At 37.0% G+C, this 18,043-nt stretch overlaps 2 protein-coding genes across 15 annotated transcripts; both read left to right on the top strand.

Annotated features, from left to right (window-relative positions):
• Positions 1–586: 586 nt before the first annotated feature.
• LOC131149756 (peptidyl-tRNA hydrolase, mitochondrial) lies at positions 587–16,345 on the top strand. Of its 14 annotated transcripts, XM_058100483.1 has the most exons (13): positions 604–745; positions 829–931; positions 1,078–1,119; positions 1,230–1,289; positions 4,232–4,333; positions 10,940–11,108; positions 11,207–11,291; positions 11,382–11,449; positions 12,104–12,154; positions 12,242–12,315; positions 14,417–14,475; positions 14,575–14,651; positions 15,880–16,345. In XM_058100483.1, exons 6-13 carry the CDS (start codon positions 11,001–11,003, stop codon positions 16,009–16,011), a joined length of 654 nt encoding a protein of 217 aa, XP_057956466.1. In that variant the 5' UTR covers positions 604–745; positions 829–931; positions 1,078–1,119; positions 1,230–1,289; positions 4,232–4,333; positions 10,940–11,000; the 3' UTR covers positions 16,012–16,345. The 14 variants fall into 14 exon arrangements, with proteins under 14 accessions (XP_057956465.1, XP_057956469.1, XP_057956470.1 ...); XM_058100489.1 differs by lacking the exon at positions 4,232–4,333 and having other exon boundaries at positions 593–745; positions 873–931; positions 10,944–11,108; XM_058100488.1 differs by lacking the exon at positions 4,232–4,333 and having other exon boundaries at positions 593–745; positions 873–931.
• On the top strand, positions 2,243–3,907 carry LOC131149757 (uncharacterized). The gene is made up of 2 exons (XM_058100491.1): positions 2,243–3,398; positions 3,677–3,907. The coding sequence occupies exons 1-2, from the start codon at positions 3,101–3,103 to the stop codon at positions 3,832–3,834; spliced, it is 456 nt and encodes a 151-aa protein (XP_057956474.1). The 5' UTR covers positions 2,243–3,100; the 3' UTR covers positions 3,835–3,907.
• Positions 16,346–18,043: the final 1,698 nt, after the last annotated feature.

Below are 18,043 nucleotides of genomic sequence, written 5' to 3'. Positions count from 1 at the left end.
AAATTTTTACTAGTTTTGTAATTCATCGAATAGTAACCTAATAGCTAACTTTTTTATAGCCATAAATATTACACCTCCAATTGAAACTTAATTTAAGCACATGGTGAACAAATTGGCTATATATACATATATATATATATATATATATTTCACTGCTAATAAAGTTTTTGCATAATTGTTTTACGCCTAGTAAATGTGCATTAATTCTTTATAAATATTTAATTAAATGGTAAGAATTATTATGTGTTATTTGTTTTTGTAATAGTTTCTTTTATTAATTATTAAAGTTTTTAATTGTGTATAATGCAAAAGTTAAATTATTAAGAAGTCGAAAATTGACTTGCAAATATCAAGAATGTATAAAGAACTATACATGTGAATCAACTAGATTTATAATTAATTTTCTCGATTTTTATTTTTTTACCTAAGATATTTGTTGGTGCTTAATCATTGATTTTTATGTGGTTATTATTATTTTAGAGATGCAATAAAAAAAGGGCATGCAAGATGGGAAGAAATAAATTCTAATTTAAGTATTTTTTTTTTACGATGCCATATTATATGATAAGTTGCATTTTAGTTCAAAGGGCGTGGGGAACGGCGTCGTTTTTTTCATTTGGATTCTACTCGCGCGTATTCTCAATTCCGCCCCAACCTCTCTCCCTCTTCCCCAATCCTCTTCGTTCACGGCGGCCCGCACCACGGCGATACTCCACCAATTCCCGGCCGCCCGCAGCGATTACCGGTGAGCAAAATAGTCCGAAAAGTTCCTAGAACAGTACAACTACTTCTTTGACCGGATTCAATAGTTAAAGTTTAAATTTTTAGTCATTCATCGAGTGTTTTCTTCAACTTTGTTACGTGTATTCAAGTGTACGAGGAACCTCGAGAAAATAGATTTGTTGATTCATTCTGGATCCCACCCAACCCGGTAGAAATTCATTTTTTATAAGTATTATTTATTATTTTATTTTTTTATATTTTTACTGCACAGCTTTATCTATCGAGTTTGTTTACGATGATTTTTTTATTTTATTTTGGGAGTGTGTTTGGCCTAATTTTGTTGCTATTTATCAGGTTCAGCAAATGCGATCCCAGTACTCCCAACTGGATTACTGAGTATGTTTATTGTTCAAATTTATTTTGAGTGCGTTTATCATGCAGCGTGTTTGGCATGATTTTGTTGCTATTATCAGGTTGATTAACGCAATTTCCTTGCTTGCAAACAGACCTTGGAATGCTTTAAAGAAACAAAATTTCCTAATTTTCTGTGTCCTCAAAACCTGGAAGTATAGCCCTTTCCTTCATATGTATTTTCTTTCAATATCACATCTATAGTTCTCGCGTTATACTATATTTATTTGAATATTGATTTTGATTTGGAACTTGTCCTTGGTTGTCGCTTCATTCACGTAGCTCTGCAACTACTAAATTCTAGTTGATTGACCTTTAACTTCGAAAATTCTAATCAGCACCCTCCCCTCAATTCTTAAATTGTGCGATTGATTTGTTCAATTAACACATGTAAATATTTGTTTTTTGTTGATTTGAGGAGCATGTATGAATGATTTGGTTTACAAAGACGTGCAATATTTCATTTTGGTTTACAAAGATGTGTGATTATTCAAAATTTTGATATGGGTAAGTGGACTTGAAAGAGTGGCTTCAATTAAGTTTCTGCTTTTGAGGTGGTTAGGGCCACAGGTTTTATTTGATTGTCTTATTCTTAGAATGAATAATGTTTTATTATGTTATATTACTATTAGAGTTGATGCTTTCTTTGATCTGTACTGATTATCCATCATAGTAAATTTGTCAACCTCTTGTTTCTTCTCTCTCATTATTTCTTCAAAGATGCTAAAGATCTCTATTCAATTCCTTCAGAAGAGATCCCTATTGATTTGTGGATGGCTTCCACTATGTGGAGAGTGCTCCCCAATTCTTGTTGGACGACTGCATCTGAGGATTCGACAACCTTTCTTTTTGTCAATCATTCCTTCTGTAGGGACCTTTGATCCTTTGTGCTGTTATCTTCCTCATCACCATCACTCGCTTCTCCTACCTTAGAGTTTTTTTTTTGAATTTGTTATCACTCGCTTCTCCTGCCGATTGCTAATTTTTTTTCCCTTCGAAGTTTGTTTTTTTTTTTTCATGTCTTCTTGGTTGCGGAGGTGTCTCTCGTTTCTGTGGCTATTGTGGGTTTGTTCTCTTCTAGAAGTTTTTTGGTTCTCGTTTTTTTTTTTTCCCGATATTTTTGTGGCTGTGGCTGTTGGAACACCTTTTTGTTGCTATTCCGGTACTTCTCTGTCATTGTGATTCTCGGAACAACAGTTTTTTTTGGTTTGCAATTTATTTTTAGTGTGGGGAGGTTGATTGGAACAACTTTCTGTTGCTGTTTCTGGTGCTTCTTTGTCCTTGTGATTCTCGGCACAATAGGTTTCTTGGTTCAAGATTTAATTTGTAGTGCAGGAAGGTTGATCTTGGTTCTTGCTGTTGTTGGTTCTGGTGCTTCTTTGCCCTTATGATTCTTGGCACAACAGGATTGTGCACCCAATCCTAATAAATCCAATGATTCAACGACTTGTCCTTCATGGGCTGTGCTTGATGCTCGGATTGAGCCGCATATTGTCCCCAACTTACGACCTTATCGCACCGTTTAATCCACGTGGACTTATTTAAAAGCAGTATATCATCAAGATAACAATGCCCGTCGTTTTCAATTAGGGCATGCGATTGCCATATTTCAACATGACAATCGTTCCATCCAAGACTATTATTCGGCATTTTTGACTCTTTGGAACGAATATTCCAATTTGGTTACCGCGGATGTTCCTGTTGCCTCTCTTCTCATTGTTCAACGTCTTCACGAGACTAATCGTCGTGATTAGTTTCTTATGAAACTCGGCCTTGAGTATGAATTTGTTCGCTCTTCTTTGTTGAATCGTTCTCCTGTTCTTTCTCTTGATGTTTGTTTTGGTGAGTTACTTCGTGAAGAACAACGTCTTAGTACTCAAGTTACTCTGACACAATCTCATGTAGTTCAGGTTCCATCCCTGTGGCTTATGTTGCTCAACGATGAGGACCGCCTGCGCATTCTAGCATGTTGCAGTGTTTTTGCTGCAAAGAATTTGGGCATATGGCTGCTAATTGTTCTAAGAAATACTGCTCTTATTGCAAGAAGAAGGGTCACATTATCAAAGAATGTCGTATCCGCCCGCAGAATTGTCAGGCCCAAGCATTACAGACTTCTGTTATTGTACCCCCCACAATGACTTTTGCGGCCCTTGGCTCTTCTTCAGGCGAATCCTCTATTCCTGCACCTCCTACAGCGAATTACTGCACACCCAAAATGGTGCAACGGATGCTAATTTCAGCATTATCAGCAATGGGGCTCCAAGGTAACAATTCTACTAAACTTTGGTATGTGGACTCGGGTGCCTCTAATCACGTAACAAATAATCCCACTACTCTGTGTCATGTGCGGCCCTACGCTGGTAAATCTGCTATTCAGACTACCAATAGCCGTTCTTTACCAATAGATGCTGTCGGAGATGCCTTTTCTAAGTTCACTAATGTGTTTCTTGCTCCTCAACTTTCCACGAATCTTATTTCTATGGATCAATTAGTTGATAACAATTATGTTGTTAATTTTTCTAGTGATGATTGTGTTGTGCAGGACCAAGTAATGGGGGGAGCCGATCGCGAAGGGACCTAAAGTGGGGCGCTTGTGTCCACTACTTTTGCTTGTCCCAGCACTTTCTTCAGTTTCTTCTATTAAGTCTTTTGTTTGTAATAATGTTTCAGATCTTAGTATTGTGTGGCATTGTCGTTTAGGCCATCCCAATACACAGTCTTTTCTCATGTATTGAACTCTGGTTTACTTGGTAATAAAAAAACATTATTCTTTTTCTCTTGAGTGTGCTTCTTGCAAACTTGGTAAAAGCAAAAATCTTCCCTTCCCTTTGCATGCTAGTAGAGCTTCTTAGTGCTTTGATCTTATCAATAGTGATGTTTGGGGGATCTTCCTCGGTTACTTCACATGAAAAATTTAAATACTATGTGACTTTAATTGATGATCATAGCAGATACTTGGGTTTATTTTCTTCTCTCTAAATCTGAGGTTTTTCGTACTTTCACTAAGTTTTTCGCGTATGTTGATAATCAATTTTTTGCTTCTATTAAGACATTATGCACATATTTCGGTGGTGAATATTTGTCTACTGAGTTTCAGGCATTTTTGGCTTCTAAAGGTATTATTCATCAACGTTCATGTACCACTATTCCCCAACAGAATGGAGTAGTAGAACGCAAAAATCGTCATCTCCTAGATGTGGTACGTACTCTCTTGCTAGAATCCTCTGTTCCATCCTTGTTCTAGGTTGATGCTTTGAAAACTGCTACTTACTTGATTAATCGTTTACCTTCTCAAGTCCTACTCATGGAGTCTCCCTATTTCCGCTTATTTGTTAAGCAACCTAGTTACGATGACCTCCGTACCTTGGGTTGTGTATGTTTTGTTCATTTACCTCCATATGAGCGACATAAATTGTCTACTCAAATTTGTTCGATGTGCATTCTTGGGATATAATGTGTGTCAAAAGGGATTTGTTTCCTATGATCCTACATTACATCCTACATGCATTTCTAGGAATGTTATTTTCTTTGAAAATCAACATTTCTTTCCTGTGTCCTTTGTACCCTCTTCTATTGTGATTCTCCCCCCCTTTGAGGAGTAGTTCTCGGATCCTCATCAAGTCAGTTCTCGTTTTAAACTAGGTATTGTGTATATGCGATGCTCCCGCCCACAGTCTCTTCCGGTGGCTCATCCGATATTTGATCCAACCACGCTCCAAATTCAATCAGTTGTAGCACCTCCAAAGCCTTTGGTACGTCGCTCTTCTCAAGTGTTTGTACCCCTGGATAGGTATGGGTTTCCCTCTTCCAGTTTTGGCAATTTTGTTTCAGCTCTTACTACTACATTTCCAATTTAGATATTCCCATATCCTACTCACACGCTGCCAAACATGACTGTTGGCGACAAGCTATGCAGGAAGAAATTGCCGCTCTAGAGGCCAATCACACCTGGGACATTGAGCCTTGTCCCCCCACCATTGTTCCTCTAGGTTGTAAATGGGTTTACTCAGTCAAAGTTCGATCTGATGGAAGTCCGGATCGTTACAAAGCTTGCCTTGTTGCACTTGGGAATAATCAGGAATATGATGTCAATTATGAAGAGACCTTTGTGCCTATGGCTAAGAAGACTACTGTTCGTACGATTTTGGCTATTGTTGCTTCCAGTGATTGGCCACTACATCAAATGGATGTTAAGAATGCTTTTCTTCATGGGGATCTTAAAGAGTGTATTTACATGAAGCCACCCCCGAGCTTGTTTTTCTCTCCAACTTCACATGTGTGTAAGCTTCGTCGCTCTCTTTATGGTCTCAAACAAGCTTCGAGGGTCTGGTTTGATAAATTCCACACCACTTTATTACAATTTTTATTCAAGCAGAGCAAGTATGACACTTCATTGTTTCTTCAAAAATCAGACATGGGTATTGTTGTTCTTTTGGTTTATGTTGATGATATTGTGATTACTGGTTTCGATTTTGCTTTACTTGCTCAGCTCAAGACTCATCTCTCAGAATCCTTTCATATGAAAGATCTTGGGTCTCTCACATATTTTCTTGTTCTTGAGTTGAATCGTAGTCCCTCTGGTATTTCACTCAATCAACATAAGTATGCTAGTGACTTGGTGGCTACAGCTGGTCTTTAGGATGGTGATTCTGTTGATACTCCCATGGAATTAAATGTCAAGCTTCACAAAGAGGAGGGTGACTTACTTGCTGATCCTAGTTTATACCGGAAGCTGGTAGGTAGTCTTGTCTATCTTACCATTACTAGACCAAACATTTCTTTTGCTGTACAGCAAGTTAGTCAGTTTCTTCAGACTCCTCGTCATCTTCATTTGGCTGCTGTCTGTAGGATCATATGCTATGTTCGGGGCACTTTTGCCATGGTTTATTCTTCCTTGCAGGCAATTCTACTCGCCTTGCTGCTTATAGCAATGCTGATTGGGCTGGTTGTGCGGATACACGTCGCTCCATCACTATTTGGTGTGTGTTCTTAGGTGATGCATTGATCTCTTGGAAGAGTAAGAAGCAAGACAGAGTTTCTAAGTCATCAATGGAATTTGAATACTGGGTGATGTCTCTTGCTTGTTCTAAAATTATTTGGCTTCGAGGTTTGCTTGCCGAGCTAGATTTTTCTGAGATCGAGCATACACCTCTAAATGCCGATAATACGAGTGCTATCCAGATCATGGCTAATCCTGTCTATCATGAGCGCACGAAGCATATTGAAGTCGATTGTCACTCTATCCGTGAAGCATTTGAAGCTCATGTTATCACTCTTCCACATATTTCCATTGAATTACAAATTGCTGATATCTTCACCAAGGCTCTCACTCGTCATCGACATTGCTTCCTACGTAGCAAATTGATGCTTGTTGATCAACCCGCATCAATTTGAGGGGGGCTGTCAACGGAACAGCAAACAACAAAAGATTTCTTTCCCTATTTCAGTTTCCTTATTTCAGCCCACAATTATTTCCTTATTTCTCCATTCATTATTTTGTATAGTTAGCATATATATTTAGTTTACATGTATAGGGCTTGACAGATTATAGTTTACATGTATAGGATTAGAATCATGCTAGAACTTACGTTCCATGTATTGCATTCTTGTAAAGTCTATATATAATATACAAAACTCAAGGCCAAACTATTCGGCCATTCACACAATACTTTGGCAAGCATTCCAATGGTCCATGACAGCCTGAATAAGAGAGATAATTCCTTCGAAGGCTCTTATGTTCTTTCTCTCTGCACAACCCAAAAAATAGCGAGGGGAATGAGGGAGAGAGATCTTCTCCACTCTCTTATTTGATTTGATCCCTTTCCAAGTAAGCCTGGCAAAATGGATAAAAACAGAATGCGACCTGTTTAATGACAGATCTGCACATTAAATGGGTCATATATGACTTAAAATTTTTTTGATCTGCCTCTAGATGAGTCGGTTGGTGGATTTCGGGTTTTATCCTTTGGATATCCACCAACACGTTAACAATTAATGCCCGAATCCATAGATAATTCCATATGCTCATGCTTATTAGGCATCAAACCTGCTAGCATAAGCCCAATTGGCTAAGAACCAATACCATACTCCCAACTCTTAACACTAATGTATGCGCCTCTTGATCTGCCCCATGCCCCCACTCAAACTCAAACACAAATACTCAATTCTCGTGGTCAAAACAAAAGTCCTAAATTCATGATCTGAAAAATAAAAAAAAAATTATAATTTTGCGATTGGTGATTAAATGTTTAGCAATTTTTTTTTTTTTACCAAATTATGATTTTAAAAATAACTTCACTTATTATGTTATGAAATAAATTGTTCATTGGATGGTAAAAGAAAATTATACTTGGGATGGAAATGACGGATTATCCGATCCAAACGGCCATAAATCTGCCACTTATCTTAGTCGGATATGGATTGTAATTTTCTCAACTGATAATAGCCTAATCTGCCATGGATTATTCGATCCTATCCGCTTTGTTAGGTCTATTGCTAGCCCACATTTCACCTTCCAATGTAGCTGCAGTGACTTTTGATTTACAATGAAGATGGCTAAGTTCCACCATTTCTTGGTCCATGAACAATGCAGGAGGACGTGATCCATCTATTGACAAGAAGGAGACCTTTTTTCTTAAGATTATCTATAGTAAGGTTTATTCCAAGAGTAGCTTCCTATGTGAAAACAGCAACCTTTGAAGTGGCCGCCGTTCTCCAAATCAGCTTCCAAAGGAAGTTAGTGCTGCTCCCAGCTGGGGAACTAAGGTGTTTATATAAAGGGCTGACAATGAAGTTCCCATCTTTCCCTGAAACTCTTTCGGGCTCATCAGAATTGGCCTAATAATGAAACTAGGAGAGACTGTTTAAAAAATCTGTAAGAGTATCAAGTTCCCAATCAAAAGCATTTCTTGGAATATCCATACAAACCCTTGACTGGTGAACTCCATCTGTTGGCTAATAAGGGCATCTTTGTTGCTCGCAAATCTGAAGCTGGAAGGGAAAGAGGAGCTGACTCGTGAATTACCGCACCAAATATCATACTAGAATAAAATATCAGCTCCGTTCCCATGGAAAGAGGGAAGAAATTCTCCCATCCCCATCTAATATATCTGCAATACTTGTACTGTGAGCTTCCTTTGAAACATTGGAGGTCCAACCATTATGATAAAGACCATACTTGACAGCAATGACATCCCTCTGGAGGTGTTTTTTCTTAGTTATGATTCTCCAAATCCATTTCCTCGAAATCGAAAGGGCCTTATTAAAGATAATAAGGGATCTGAGCCAAGGCCACCTTTTTGTAAAAATTGTTTAATTACTCCCCATTTAACAAGATGATACTTGAAAACCTTTCCCTTGTTCCCCCAGAGGAATCTTCTTTGGATACCCTCAGATCTCTTGGCAGCTGCACTAGGGATAGGCGAAAGAGGCATCAAGTAAAACCGGCAGATTAGACAAAGTACTTTTAATGAGAGTGAGTCTCCCACTTTTGACAAAAAGTTCCATTTCCAACCAGTGAGTTTCTTTTTGAACCAGTCAACAATCGGATCCCAAATCCCCATGTCCTTAAACTTTGCCCTCAAAGGGAAGCTGAGATAGGTGAGAGGAAAGACACTGAGTTTACAACCAAGGATACTTGCAAGCAAAGGACCACAATTGCTGGTCCCCAGTGGAATGGTTTCACTTTGTGCAGATTTACTTTTAAGCCCAAAATCACTTCGAAACTGAGGAGGATGCATCTAAGATTAGGAATTTGTTCCAGCTCATCCTCACAAAAGATGATAGTGTCATCTGCAAAAAGGAGGTGGGTGGTTTCCAAGGAATCCTTGTTCGTTTGATGCTAAGACCCTTTATAAGGCGGCTTCATTTGCACTAGTTATACCAAGACTAAACACTTCCATGACATGATAAGCATATGAAGGGAAGGGGGGGGGGGGGGGGGGGGGAGGGAGGAGGGGGGCCTTGCCTTAGACCACGAGATGGTCTGAAGAAATCAATAGGGCAGCCATTAACCAGAACCGAAAAAGATGATTTCGATATACACTGCTGGATGCATCTGCATCAAGATTCCCTAAAACCCATTCTTCTGAGAATGTATAGCAGAAAACTCTAGCTAACGTGGTCAAAAACCTTCTCATATCTAACTTGCACACTACTCCTTTTCCCACCCTTCATGTTAGCATCAACAACTTCATTGGCTATCAGAGCAGCATCCATGATTTGCCTACTCGCAATGAAGGCGTGCTGGTGCTTACTGACAACATCCGAGATTTCATGTTTGAGCCTAGTTGCTGGGACTTTGGATAGGATTTTATGTAAGCTGCCAACCAAGCTGATCGGGTGAAAATCTATGATGTTGCAAGCCCCTGGTTTCTAAGAATCAAGGAGATAAATGTTGAGTTGATACTGGACACAAAATTGCCAGTTCTATGAAAGTCTTCGAAAACCCCAATGATATCCTGCTTGAGAAAATCCCAGTCTTTGACAAGAAAGCCATATTAAAGCCATCTGGACAGGTTCTTTATCCCCGTTGCAACTCTTCAGAGCTCAAATATTTTCCTCTTTCTTAAAAGGCCTCTCAAGCCACCGGGCTGTGGAAAGGCTCAGGTTTCTAAACATAATACCATATTACCATCAACTGTTGGTCTCCAAGACTCTGCTTCAGTGTTCAAGGTTTTAAAAAAGTTGCAAACATGACTCGTGATTTCCCCCTCATCCACCAACATCTCTCCATCCACTTCTACTCTTGTTATCATATTAAATCCAAGGGGCATATTACCTGCACGATGGAAGAAACTGGTATTTTTATCCCCGTCCTTGAGCCAAAGAGCCCTAGATTTTTGCCTCCAAGCCACTTCCTCTAAAGAGATGATAAGGGCAAGATCTCTTTTGAGAGCTAATCTTTTAGTCCTGTTTTCGGCATTAACTCGCAAATTTCCTTATCATCCAGCTCCTTAATGCTGTCAATGGTCCCTTTTTTCTGATAGTGATGTTGCCAAAAACTTTTTTGTTCCACCATTTCAATTTTTCTTTGAACAAATTTTCAGCTTTGAGGCAACCACAAAGCTGGCCTTCGCTTCAATTTGCAGCTCCGGCCACCATTTCTTTACTCGTTCATTGAACTCTTCATGTTTAAACCCCATGTTCTCAAATCATATCGGGGTTGGCCCCCAGTTGACTACCCCTAAGTCAATGAGGATCTGGCTGTGGCCTGAGATAGGGTGCAGTAGTAAGGATTGAGTAACCTTTGGGAAGTATTCCTCCCAATCAGAGGAAATTAAGAATCTATCAGTCCTAGGGTGTGACCTCGAGTTTGACCACGTGAAAAGGCCACCAATGAGAGGGAGGTCAATGAGAGAATAAGCATTGATGAAATCATGAAACTTTTTCAGAAGAAGTCCATTTCTTTTTGTGAGGATAAAGGATCATATTGAAAACACCCCCAAATACCCATGGATTATCCCATTTGTCTTTATTTTCCTTCGTTCCCTCTTATTTCCTATTGGATTGGCCCTCTTTCAGCAGAAAGGTTGCTGGGGACTGGGGATATTGGGTTTCTGTTATCAGCAGTAATTTATCTTCTTGCAAGTTGTGGGTAATGATATAAATATTTTCAAGCCAAGAATCCTACTCTTCAGTATCTTTTGGTTTTTTAAAAAATTTAAAATTTATATATTTTTTAAAACCATTGTTAGTGCAGGAGGTTCAGTCAATTTTTTTGTTTTTTCTTACCTAGATCATGTTTGATGATTGTCAGGAATTTTAAGTATTTATTGATTAATAAACTTGTCTCTGAAAATGTCAGCCAGTTGTGTAGTTGGAGGTGAAGAGTCTGCTTAATTTAGGAATTAAAGAGATGAGCAGAGATGCTTAACAGATTTTCTAGACGTTGGTTCTGCAGTGCTTCTCCATCGCCATGGCTTTTCGTGGGCTTGGGCAACCCTGGTGATAAATACAAAGGAACAAGACATAATGTACGCCTAGAGTTTTCTTTCTTAGAACTTCAATTTTAGCTTGCTTGATGACTTGATGTTATATAACTTTAGGTTCTCCCTATCTTGGCATGAAGCAGGTGGGTTTTGAGATGATTGATGCATTTGCTGAATCTCAAGGGATCCCATTGAATACAGCTCATTGTAAAGCTATATTTGGACAAGGCTAGTTTGCTTCATTCAACTCGTTCTCTTTGGATGTTTATTTCAAATTGCACACTTTTTGCATGAGGTTATATTTAAATTTCATTTCAGGATTTGTTGGTGATGTTCCTGTTTTCCTTGCAAAGCCCCAGACTTATATGAATTTGAGTGGTGAATCTGTAAGTGATGGTGACATTTTCTTGAACTCATAAAGCTATTCTTTTCAAAGTTAGTAATTTCTTCCACGAGGGGTATTATTATTATTTTTTCATTGTTAAATTGTTATTGGTTAATTGATTGAGTTGTTTTATCAAGTGTGATTATTATTGTTACTGTTTTGGAACACCGATGTAAGATACATCCACATATACATGGTATTCTACTGAGATGTACAAGGGTGAGGTACACTTGTGGAAGTTGAATAGCATGTGAATGCTAAGTTTAAATTTTTTTATGAAATAGGATTTCACCACAGACACAAGCACTTCAGTATAGGAAGTTCCAAGTGGGGATTGCATACCCAAGCCTAGACTTTTTTGGTAAGGAGTTTGGAATTATATAGTTATTTTCTAATTTTGGACGGCCTTACCTAGAGCTTCTTGAAAATATGAGGCCCTATTTGTAGAGGGTCTTTTACTCACTCAGGCCAGTGAAGTGACAATAATGTTGCTGCTCTAAGCGTGCTGTGCAGTGCTTTGATTTCCACTCAAATTCTGTTTGTTATGTTCATGAATACATTTGGAAAAACTCATGCATAATTATTTTTCTTGGATGTTAGTGTTTGAAGTTTGTAATTCTATGCAATAGACCTCACTTTCTTTATATGACTGCAGACTGGACCACTTGCTGCTTACTATAAGTTACCGCTTAATCGTGTGGTTGTGGTAATTGTCTTTTACATGATTGCTTTATCCTTCTCCTTGTGGGTTTTGGCTACATGACACTTGTGATGTATATGTTTGTGATTGTAGTTTCATGATGACATGGACTTGCCATGTGGCGTGCTCCGTCTCCACCACAAAGGAGGTCATAGAAGGCATAATGGGTATCCATAGAGAACCTTATCTCTGTAATTTTCCACAACCATGGATGGGAATTTATATAATAGGATTTTGTTGCTGAGTGCCTTGCCACCCTTTTGGGGAATATTATTTTGTTTAATGCACTATATGTCCTTAAGTGTGATGATTTCAACAGCATTGAATATTAAACATTTCCTGACCTGTCTTGTGATTGAGTGCCCTTTGGCATATACTATTTTATTGGAATTTATATTGCATGTAGAAAGTGGATAATTATAACTGAGGGTCACCTTGTGCACCTAGCTTTTATGTGTTTTATTTTTGGAGGGATGAGGAGTGCTTCATCAAGTAATTGAAGTCGGGGCATGTTTAGGATTTAAAAGTTGCTCTTATTTTTGATGGGATGACTAGATACTAAACTGCAAGGCAAACTTGTTCCTTAATGCTTCTCGTTCTTACCAGCTAAACACCAATTGGCTAAAAAGAAGCTATATTTAAATGCTAAATTGGAGAATATTTTTGAGTTAGTTGAATATTTAACCTGAAAATCATTTCAGAACTAAGTAAAGTTTCTTGAGTACAAAAGATGATGATTTCTTTACATTTATTATATTTGGTCTTAAATGCAAATATTCAGAGGATGGTGATAATTCTGGCTTTTTGCATATTGTTGGTTGAATCCCATCCTGTGTGCTGCTTAACATAATAAAAAGTTTGTGATAAATGATTGAAATTGTTAGATGAATGAGTAAGGTAGAAGAAATAATATTGGAATATGTTAGCATCTGTTATCTTCTGATTATGTACTCATTGCATGGTAAAAGAAAGGAGCATTCTTTTCCAAATGGAAAATATGTTAGGATAGGAGAGGTTGCTTCCTATCTGTCTCCCGTACCATTTGTTTTTTGATATTTGGAAGTGCTTCAAACAATGAGAATGGGAAAAATTTTTTTTTTTTTGTGCTGTAAGGATAGAGTGGAATTGGCCTTGTTGCATAACTTGATATTGCTGGTGCAATATGTATTGAGAGAAGAGAAAGAGAGGATAAAAATGAGTACTGGAGGATAGATTTCATTTTTCTTTATATGTTTTTGAACACAAGAAAATTATTGGTGGAAATGGAAGGGCACAAAATTTTTATTATATAGACGCAACATAGTATGGAAGGAAAATGGTAGATGGCTGCTCTTTTACATGCTTCATGTAGTGGTCAATGGCTTGAAGAAATTAATAGAAAGTCTGTGTACTTGTTGGTGTGACAAGGAAATCTTTAGTAGTTCTTAGTAGAAAAATAGCTTATTGATCTTAGAAAAGATTTAGGAATTTGTAAAATTTTGAAAGACGCAATATGAAACAGCAATTGCTAAGTATTTTTTCTAAAAAAATGGGGGCATTCCCAGGCCGCAAAGCTCCCCACTTTGTAAAGGTATGGGCAGGGTCATCACAGCGTATGCAGTCTTACTCCTGCTTTTATGCAGAGAATCTGTTTCCTTGGACTCAAACGCGTGACCAACTGTTTACACCATTGATCCAAGGCTCGCCCTATAAAATGCTAAGTATTAAGTCGAGCCTAAAGTTAAGATATGTAATGACCCATTTTGTAAGTTGTGTACAAGACGGGGAGAAAAAAGATGTCTACAGATATTCTTGGGTAAGAGAAAGTTTTAGATCTCTGTTGTGGGGATTGATGGGAATCTAGCCTAATGATGCTGAGGCTCTCCCTCTCAAGTTAGAATCATGTATGCTAGTAAGTGAAAAATTTAGAGATTTGGATTCCCAATTTAGAGTTGGCGGAAGCCTAGGGCAATGAAAACACCACCTAATTTTCCAAATTTTCAACATTTGTATAGGAAACTTGGAAAAACATCTTTTGTTGTTTTCCATGTCATCCATATAAATGTTGGAAAGCTATAAACAAGCAGAACTTTGATGCATGGCATTGCTTTCTATTTAATTGCAAAAGCTTATAAACTTTGATGTATGTTAGTATTTTCTTGCTTGTCAAGGATGTGGACTGGTCATAGTTTACAGATTGGGAAAATTGGTTGTCCCAATTCATGAAGGCCTATAGTTCTGCTTTTTGTTTGGGATTCTTCTTTTTAACTGCTCTTATGAAACATCTAGGCTGAAGAGTGTGATCCATCATTTTCGAGGGAATAGAGAGTTTGCTCGACTGAGGATTGGTTAGTTCAAAATCCTATGTGTCAATGTATGGGTACTGGTTCTTTAGATGCCTCAATTCCGATGTTTATAGACAAAAAATATTTTTGTTCTTGTTGTAGGTATTGGGAGGCCGCCTGGTCAAATGGATCCAAAAGCATTCTTGCTTCAAAAATTCAATGCGATGGCTCAAGAAAGAGTAAGTCTGGTTATTTGCTGTTATATATTTTAGATAATAATGTTTTTCATTTGAACTTCATGTCCTTAAGAAAACTTCCTTAATTGGAGAGCAAAAATTATGATACACCGTCTGGGTTGCTTCTGAAAATTCTACCTTTAATTTCATTATCATGAATATACTGAATAGGCATTTTTGCTGGTTCTGCTGGCTACAGTACTTACTGTATTTTTCAGATTTAAAGTTCACAAATTCCACACAGTAAAGTTTTGATTTGTCGAGAACTTCAAACTTGTTTGCCATAATTCAACAATGCTCTGTGAGCACTTGCGCAGTCCAAATGAACTATGTTATTACTTGGTATGGGGATTTTTTTTTAGCTGTTTGTTGATTTATGCTATGTTTGTTTAGATGCTTGGGGAGGAGAAGGGAAAGGAAAATGAAAGAGGGCAAGCAAGGAAGAGGAGAGAAAAATTTATCCTCTCTTTATCATTAGTTTGTGAAGGGAAAGGTAAAGGGAAACTGAAATAGGAAATGCTAAAAAAATTTAGAAAACATTAAATATACATTCTGCATAGGGTGAGTTTTGCCCCATTTTTTGATGAATTCATATGCTTTTGAAATTTAAATTGAGTGCGACAGATTTGGCAAACAACCTTTGAGTTTTTTAAAAGCTAGCTTTTAGCTTTTCTGAGGGAGCTTTTTTCTATGAATTTGAAGCTTGAAGATAAAAGCTGCCTTCCTCACCACCACCCCCCACCCCAAATATTAGAAAATTACCCTCACATTCCTCACATTATTTATGTTTCTTAAGTGACATATCTATTTTTTGGTCATTGCAAACGTTTTGATCAGCTTACGAATTTTTTGCCAAGTACTTGGAATCATTATTTTCTTTCAACAGTTTCTTTTTCACAGGGGTAAATAGTCGAAATAATTTTTACAATAATTTGAATCAATTCCTTTTTGCACCCCTGGGGGCTAAACTATCCCTTGGAGTGGTATATAAATAAGCTTCAATAAAATTGCCTTCAAATCCATTCATATTGGAAAGGAAAAATTTGTGGGCTATAGAAAAACAGGAAGTTCTATAAACTGTTCCTTTTCTTTCCATAACCTTGCCATGGAATGCAGAAGATGAGGAAAATAAAAAGGTTTCCCTCCTATTTCTTTTCATTTCTCAAAACCAAATGCAATGTTGATACAGGTGCATTTTTTTATCTAATAGTTTTAATTTTTCCTGGGCAAGATTGATGTCGCTTTAAAAGAAGGGGTCGGCGTATTGAAGCTCCTTATTTCCAGAGGCTTGACAGAAAGTGCAAGATGCTTCAACAAGGAGCAAAAGTACAAGCACATAAGATTGCAGACAATGCCAACATGAACAGCCAATGTTTCAAGCTACACTTAAGATTGGTGAGTCCTGACGAGTTCTGCTAGAATTTGCTGGATTGTAGTGTGGTTTTCCTCGAGCAGTCTCGCAATGAGATGACTATCCGCTAACAAAGTGAATCGATATTCCAACACTACTTTATTTCAATTGGTGGTGAGATTGCTCTATCAAGCAATGATGAATGCCTGTATGTATATGCACTTAGACAGGCCCTGTTTTGAAACTTGAAGAACATGATGTAATGGAAAGGAAAATATGAACCTTTCAATTATCAAGGAAAACGAGAAAAATTCAAATATATGATGATGCAAAATTCTTGATCCAATCGTTTGATTTCATATATATATATATATATATATAATGCTTTGTGGAGACTAGTTGCTTGTGTACGGTCAATTTATACAGGTAAAATGCTCATGTTCTGATGCCATCGTGTGGCACGGAAACACATGGAATTTTTAAACCTGCAATGAGACGAATGGGCGTGATCAATCCAATTGAATTGAATTGAATTTTAGGGCATATACAGAAACTTTTGCAGGAACAAAATAATATTTGCAGGATCTTTGTTGGGTAATTACCTGTTCAAAGTTTATACAAACAATGATGCTGTCTCCTGAGCAAAGCAATTGGCTTTTAATCTACTTCATGATGATGTTAATTAGTTTCTTCTCATGCTATTATTTTTGGGGACAATGTGCCATGCAACTTTTGGAAAAATTTGTGTCACAAGGCTAGCTGTTGGGTTAGGGAATTTTTGAGGATTATTGGAAACTAGAAAGACTACCCTTGCTTCGCAGTGGAATAATATAAAAGAAAAAAATAAAATACGTATGAAATTAGTTAAAAAATAAATTTAAATATTAAAATTAATGTTAATTTTTTAAAAAATTAGTGGAATCAATATAGAGAGAGGAATTTAGTGGGGCTTGTGTGAGGTCAAAGAAAAAGGAAAAAGTGTAAAAAATAAATGAAAAACTATTAAAAATTAGATAGGCCTGCATGGAGCCCTATTCAGAGAGAAAAGAGGGGAAAAAAAAAAGGAAAGATCTTATAAATTGTGGGGCTCGCATGGGTCCCATATCTACTAGAAAAATGTTTTCTTTTAAAAAAATGGGACCCTCTTAGTTGTAAAAGACAATCAAAAAATAAAAAATAAAAAATCCCAATGCCACATGTTGGCGCTGGATCTAGAAAAAATGATTTTTTTAAAAAATAGTGAGGCTCGCATGGGACTCCCTCTATTATCAAAGATAGAAGCCAAAAAAAAAAAAAAAAACCCTAATGCCACATGTCGGCATTAGGTTGAATCTCTGCGTTCAAAAATCAAGAGAGAGAGAGAGAGAGAGAGAGAGAGAGAGAGAGAGAGAGAGAGAGAGAGAGAAGAGAGAGGGGGAAAAGGAAAAGGCAAAAGAAGGGGAAAAAATAAAATAAAATCAAGTGAAACAAAATTGGCCAAGTTCAATTTTAATGTATAGTATAGATGTGATTTGGAAAATCTTGAGTAATATGTGTATTTTGTTATAGAAATCCTATGTAATCAACCTCAACTATATTTTTTCTTCTAAATTTTGGTAATCCAAATTTTAATAGAGAATGATATTTTTTTTCCCAAGTATAAGATCTACAAACATGCCATTTCACGATTTTTTTTTCGTCTAAATTTTAGTAATCCGAATTTTAATAGAGAATAATATTTTATTTTCAAATATAAGATCTACAAGCATGCCATTTCATGATTTTTTTTCATCTAAATTTTAGTAATCCGAATTTCAATAGAAAATAATATTCTATTTTCAAGTATTAGATATGCAAGAATGCCATTTCACGAGCGAATTTTCGTAGATGTCAAAATATGCATAATATTGTGTTGTTGGTTCCTTGTGCAATATTTTATTGAGTTGGAGATAATGAGCATCATCACTATCCCAAGAAATATTTATCATTCTATGAAGTTGAAAATGCTAGCCAATGCATTAAATGAAAGACCATATAAAGAAAATATCTTTTTGTCTTTCATTCT

The sequence above is a fragment of the Malania oleifera genome, chromosome 2, assembly GCF_029873635.1.
Source record: "Malania oleifera isolate guangnan ecotype guangnan chromosome 2, ASM2987363v1, whole genome shotgun sequence".
Lineage (NCBI taxonomy): Eukaryota > Viridiplantae > Streptophyta > Magnoliopsida > Santalales > Ximeniaceae > Malania > Malania oleifera.
The sequence above is the reverse complement of the archived record's forward strand: the minus strand, read 5'-3'. Positions and strand labels throughout refer to the sequence as shown.